The sequence below is a fragment of the Phoxinus phoxinus genome, assembly GCF_949152265.1.
Source record: "Phoxinus phoxinus genome assembly, chromosome: 4".
NCBI classification, from domain to species: domain Eukaryota; kingdom Metazoa; phylum Chordata; class Actinopteri; order Cypriniformes; family Leuciscidae; genus Phoxinus; species Phoxinus phoxinus.
This window is the reverse complement of record NC_136879.1, coordinates 15,243,859-15,250,312: the sequence shown is the minus strand read 5'-3', so window position 1 is coordinate 15,250,312 and position 6,454 is coordinate 15,243,859. Positions and strand designations below refer to the sequence as shown.

Sequence of the window (6,454 nt, the reverse complement as noted above, 5' to 3'; positions counted from 1 at the left end):
TGTACCATACAGACTTTGGCTAATTAATGATAATCCATCCCTCTTCATTAACAGTCATGATTCTCCAGACTTGTATGAGTGGGAGTCTATGCAATGCGTGATTCTATTGGTTCATACAATTATTATAATTTTTGTATTCTTTCCACACTTTTTGAACAAACACAAAAGCACATATTGAGCTGAATTCTGAATAGTATGCTAGTACAATTTCTTTCATTCTGAAGTCAACCTTTGTTTTCTCCTTCATTAGCTTAATTTGATAGGCTATTTGATGTTTTGGCTATTCTGGATTATATATGTTTTTTTTTTTACATCTTGCGGTTTTCATGGCAAAAGGCCTGTGTATTTAGGGTATGTTTACACAACAACGACGTACTAAAAATGGAAAAGTTTTTTCTTTGAGTTTTCCTGGGCAGACGACAACTTAGGGTGACAGCCCTGAAATTGGTGCGTCCCTCAATACATTATTATTATTTCATCCCTGAAATTACAATACTACAGTAAGACATATAATAAAAACTGTGACTGGCATTTAAAAATCTATTTGTGCAGCCGTCATGTTCTAGCTGTAAAAATAACCAACCAACCTAACCCTAGCCCTGAAATTATAAGGCGATAATATATCCCAAATTTATTGAAATGCACATGTATTGTCTTGTCAGATGAGGATGGGCTCCATCCAAAGTTTTTCTCTTCAACTAAACATATTATGAAACTATTTTACCTGCTGCCATCACCATTGTCTCCATTGGGACAAATGCAAATAATAGATTTCACAATGAAAGCGTTCAAAAACATTATTTCTCTAAACTGTTAAAACACGTCAACTTGTGGATTTCTGAACTGGTGTGAGTGAATGGAGGCGGGGCTAATTGTTGCATATTCGTAGAACCACGTATACTAAATGAGGCAACAGTGTAGTTACATTCAAGCAATTTTAAGGCGTGAATAACTTTTCCAAGGTTTGTTTTTTAAAATATGTAATTTTGGAAATCAAAGATGAGTTTTAAAAATGTGTTTAAAAATGGAGTGATGAGAGTGTTGCGATTCTCCAGGATTGTTTTGAGACCACTGACTGGCTGATGTTTAGAGAGGCAGCAGATGGGAACATTAACGAATATACAGATACTGTTTCCAGCTTTATCCATCACTGCATTGAGGACATCGTTCCTAAGAAGCAACCAACATGAAGGACTATCGGCCGATAGCACTGACCTCTATCACAATGAAGTGTTTTGATCGGCTGGTCAAACCATTAATCTGCTCCTCGTTGCCCCCCACCCTGGACCCTATGCAGTTTGCATATCGGTGCAATAGGTCTACAGTTGATGCTATCGCCCTGACCATGCACACCGCTCTCTCCCACCTGGACAATGGGAATACGTAGGTGAGAATGCTGTTCATTGATTACTGCTCTGCATTCAGCACCATCATCCCCTCCAGACTCGTCTCCAAGCTCGTGGATCTGGGACTAAACATCTCCCTATGTAAGTGGATCCACAACTTCCTGACGGGGAGGCCACAGGTGGTGATAATCGGTGACTGCACCTCATCCACACTAATCACCAACACAGGCACGCCCCAGGGCTGTGTGCTCAGCCCTCTATTGTTCTCCCTGTTCACACATGACTGCGAAGTAAACCACAGTTCCAACCTCATTGTGAAGTTTGCTGATGACACAACCATTGTGGGCTGCATTTCTGACGGAGATGAGTCAGCCTACAGAGAGAAGGTCGACACTCTGCTGACATGGTGCCATAACAACAACCTCTCTCTCAATGTCAGCAAAACTAAGGAGATGATTGTGGACTTTAGGAGGAGACATAGGGAGGAGCATGTACCCCTGCACATCAATGGATATATAGTGGAAAAGGTCAGCTGTTTTAGGTTACTCGTGGTCAACATCAGCAATGACCTTACCTGGTCTGCTCACACGGACAAGGTGGTCAAAGCGGCCAAGAAACGCCTATTCTTCTTGACGAGACTGAAGAAGTTTGGCATGGACCCAGTCATCCTCACTAACTTCTATAGATGTACAATTGAGAGCACACTGACTGGTATGGGAGCTGCATTGACAGGGATAGAAAAATCCTACGCAGTGTGGTTAGGTCTGCAGAGTTCATCATCGGCAGGAAGCTCCCAGCCCTACAGGACATCTACCACACACGATGCCTCAAGAAAGCGGGCAGGATTCTAAGAGACTGTTACCATCCATCCTTCAGTCTTTTTACCCTGCTGCCTTCAGGTAGGCGATACCGAATCATCCGGGCCCGCACACAAAGACTGGATAACAGTTTTTTCCCCAAGGGCCATCAGGCTCCTAAATGGACAATGACCATCTCTCTTCACTTTTCTTTAGTCATTTATACAGTGTCACTTTAGTTAACTGTTTGCACCTAGTATATTATGTTACGTAATGTCAGGTTACTATGCGGTGTCTTGTCAAAATAATTTAAATGCCAGTTAACCGTGTGTTGTTCTGTGCATCTGACAATAAAAGACTTGACATTTAAAGGGTTTGTTCACCCAAAAATAAAAATGACCCCATGATTTACTAAGCCCATCAAAGTGCTTCCATCCATCATAAAAGTAATCCACACGGCTTTGTGGGGGTATATGAAAGCCTTCTGAGGTGAATTTATGTGTTAGTGTTTATATATAAAAAAAAATTATTACACGATTGACTAAAATTTAAACTGACTAAAGCTTGGAAGAGCCGGGACATTTAATATAACTCAGATTGTGTTCGTCTGAAAGAAGGTCACATACACTTAGGATGATTTGAGGGTGAGTAAATCATAGGGTAAATTTCATAATTGGGTGAACTATCCCTGTAAGGGATAAAATTAACCACAGAGAGACTTTAAGACCAAATAACTAGTCATGTGAAAGTGCACACTCTTCAAGAACTCATAAGGGCAATTCTTGCATGGGCACATATGCAATGCTTTCAAGTCCTGTTCACACCTGGTATTAAGGTGCATTTTGGTTGATCGTATCACAAGTAGAAATTCCCTTTTACACCTGGTGTTTTAATTGGTCTCATTTGTCCACTTCTGTCCTGATCTCTTAAAGGAGAGGGTCTAAGTTTGCAGATGTTCAAACACATGAGCATCTACTCCAGGGATGTTCAATTTCGGTCCTGGAGGGCCACTGTCCTACAGAGTTTAGCTTCAACCCTGACAAAAACTCTTTTCTAGTAATCCTGAAAACATTGATTAGCTTGTTCAGGTGTGTTTAATTAGGGTTGGAGCTAAACTCTGCAGGACAGTGGCCCTCCAGGACTGAAGTTGCCCATCCCTGATCTACTCTATGAAAGTAATCTGGTTAAATATGTTTAACTACCTCTGGAAGAGATCAAAAATAGACAAGCTCAAACAAAAAAAAAACGCCCATTTTTTGAGTCACCAGTTAACTGGTGATCGTTTTTTTTTTAAATGCTTAGTACTAGGTGTAAACAAGGCCTTGGACAGCATCCTAGGGTGGATATAATAGTTAGGGAATAATGCTTAAACCAGTCTACTTCTCAAACATTACTAGAACTATCCTGAAAAAAAAGTGCTGTAATAAACTTGGGATAAAAGTAAAGTACAGGTTGATACACATTTTATTCCAGATAATGCTTTACTTGCATGACTAAAGAAGAAAAAAAAAAAAAAAAAAGTGACCTTACAGGGGATTGGGCATGCTTGAGTATCAATACATGCAGTTATGTTAGTCCAGCCATAAAGTCAAACGTAAAGCCACAATCAGAAGTTACACAAGCCTTAATTTGAGGGGCCCCAAGTTAGCAACTAGAGCTTAGCAAATAGTTAAACTAAATGGGCCAAGCTTCTACCCAAACCATTTAACTTAAGTCTAAAACCTCATTGCACAAAATAAAGGGTTTAGTAGTGCAGCCCTATAAATCAAACTGAGAACAATCACGAAACATCCAACTCCAGTCAGAAATCAATACCAGAGAGAAACTAATGTTGAGTTTCAGGAAGTTTATTAAAAAACTAAATTCACATGACCAGGATAACTTCTCCACTAGACACCACAGTTTGCCCACTAGAGATGGTCTTGATGTGCGCATCTCTTCCTAAAACAAACAAAAAAAAGTGATAGAAGCATGAGGCATTTAAATAAATGTTGTGCCTGAAGTCAATTTACAGCAAGCACTCACTTTTCCTAGTGCAGCTTTGCTCACAGGAGCCAGAAGAGGGATGGCACACCGCTGTACTACAGTGGATGAAGATCTAACAGAGGGGAAAGGGTTAAGCCATATAATTCACTATAAAAATAAGTAATATTAAGGCTTGAGGTAAGGCTGCGGAGCATACGGTTTCCTGCAGAGGAGCCAGTGATGCTGGATCTACAAATGTGAACATCTTCACAACAAAGCGCTTGTAGTGGGTTGGGAACTGAAGACCAGAAGATCCAGCCATTGGAACCAATGTGGTCAGGTAACGATCATCCTGGTAAGGGCATCTGAAAGGCAAAGAGGCAGTCAGAAAAGCCTTACAGCACATGGATAAAGACTGGCCTTACTCACCCATCAACCAGAAGGTCCCATTGGGGTAGACTGAGTGGACTGGGGGTTTGTGTCGCCCAGCAATGTCCCAGCATCAGGACAATGTTGGGGTCGGTCCTCTCCAATATGCGCACCTCAACATACACAGGTTCTCGCAGGACTTTTGTAATTGGATAATCAGCACCACTGTAGTAGGATGTGTACGCCTCGTCCCCTGAGGATAGAGTGTTTAACTAGAAACTGCTGCAACCTGGAGTTTGTGAGGCTTTAGGCACACTTGGGACAAACACTTACCTTCTGCACAGCCTTTAGTGACACATTGACCATTTGCCAGTCTAAGCTCAACCCTGAGGGGTCCAGGAGCAGCTACTGGTGGAGGTGGAGGAACACTGTTGACCTCAACAACCAGAGCTTCCACAGAAGTAGCAGAGTACCTACACTGGAAGAGAAGCCTGGACAAACCATGAGCTTGTAGCAGTTGTCAATGATTAACATTTATGATACAGCATAGGTCACCTACTCAAAATGGCTGTCCCTTGTGATGGAACCAAGTGGTCCAATACCCACTTCATACGAGGAGATCATTCGGTTTTCATACACCACATATCCACTGTCCTCCTGCAAATAGTAACACTGTTGGCATCCAGTCCATCCTAAGCCACACAGAAGAAGAAAAAAAACACAAGCAGCTACTCACAATCATGCTTGTGCCACATGCAGTGACAGGGAACTGGTATATAGCAAAGAAAGGTGTGGATCCCACAGGACTGCAAGATGGGTCACTTCCACCCAGGAGACGGACAGAATCCAGGCTCAGTCGAGGCAGCGTAACATCTCTAGCCACCACTACCACAAACTGACCATCTCTTATACACTGGACAGTCACTGGAATGAGTTACAAGAGCAGGTTATTGCTGAAAATCAGTTTAACATGAACACTTTGCATTGACTCAATCTTACCAGCCTTCCCATAGTAACACTGCTGTCCGTTAAAGCAGCAGTTGATAGCTGCACACTCAGCACCACTGATACCAGGTGGTCCACATTGAATCTGCTCATAATCAGCTACAGCACATTTGTCAAGGGGCTCTGCCTGTGCCACTGGCTGCTTAGGCTGAAACTGCTGAGAAAACTGCTGACTAGCTTGCGGTTGAACTGACTGAGGAAACTGTTGACTAGCTTGCTGTTGAACTGACTGAGGAAACTGTTGACTAGCTTGCTGTTGAAACTGCTGATTAGCTTGCGGTTGAACTGGCCGAGGAAACTGTTGACTAGCTTGCTGTTGAACTGGCCGAAGAAACTGTTGACTAGCTTGCTGTTGAACTGACTGAGGAAACTGTTGACTAGTTTGTTGTTGAACTGGCCGAGGAAATTGTTGACTAGATTGCTGTTGAACTGACTGAGGAAACTGTTGACTAGATTGTTGTTGAACTGGCCGAGGAAATTGTTGACTAGCTTGCTGTTGAACTGACTGAGGAAACTGTTGACTTGCTTGCTGTTGAAACCGCTGGTCAGTTTGCTGGAACATCAGAGTTTGAGGATTCTGGGGCAGATTACTCCACTGTGGAACAGCATGACTGAACGCAAGGAGCCAAATACAAAGTGCCAGAGACTGAAGAGCACACCAACTTCCTGCCATTGTTCAACAGCTAGTCACACTGCTGAGATGCTGCCCTTTGGTATTTTTGTACCATACAGACTTTGGCTAATTAATGATAATCCATCCCTCTTCATTAACAGTCATGATTCTCCAGACTTGTATGAGTGGGAGTCTATGCAATGCGTGATTCTATTGGTTCATACAATTATTATAATTTTTGTATTCTTTCCACACTTTTTGAACAAACACAAAAGCACATATTGAGCTGAATTCTGAATAGTATGCTAGTACAATTTCTTTCATTCTGAAGTCAACCTTTGTTTTCTCCTTCATTAGCT

At 42.1% G+C, this 6,454-nt stretch overlaps 1 protein-coding gene across 1 annotated transcript; it reads right to left on the bottom strand.

The window, feature by feature from the left end:
• Nucleotides 1-3,590: 3,590 nt before the first annotated feature.
• LOC306996551 (zona pellucida sperm-binding protein 4-like) lies at nucleotides 3,591-6,248 on the bottom strand. Its single transcript, XM_079609157.1, has 8 exons — nucleotides 5,477-6,248; nucleotides 5,214-5,401; nucleotides 5,037-5,134; nucleotides 4,811-4,968; nucleotides 4,538-4,730; nucleotides 4,326-4,473; nucleotides 4,169-4,241; nucleotides 3,591-4,084 (listed from the first exon to the last, which is right to left on the bottom strand). Exons 1-8 carry the CDS (start codon nucleotides 6,153-6,155, stop codon nucleotides 4,008-4,010), a joined length of 1,614 nt encoding a protein of 537 aa, XP_079465283.1. The 5' UTR covers nucleotides 6,156-6,248; the 3' UTR covers nucleotides 3,591-4,007.
• Nucleotides 6,249-6,454: the final 206 nt, after the last annotated feature.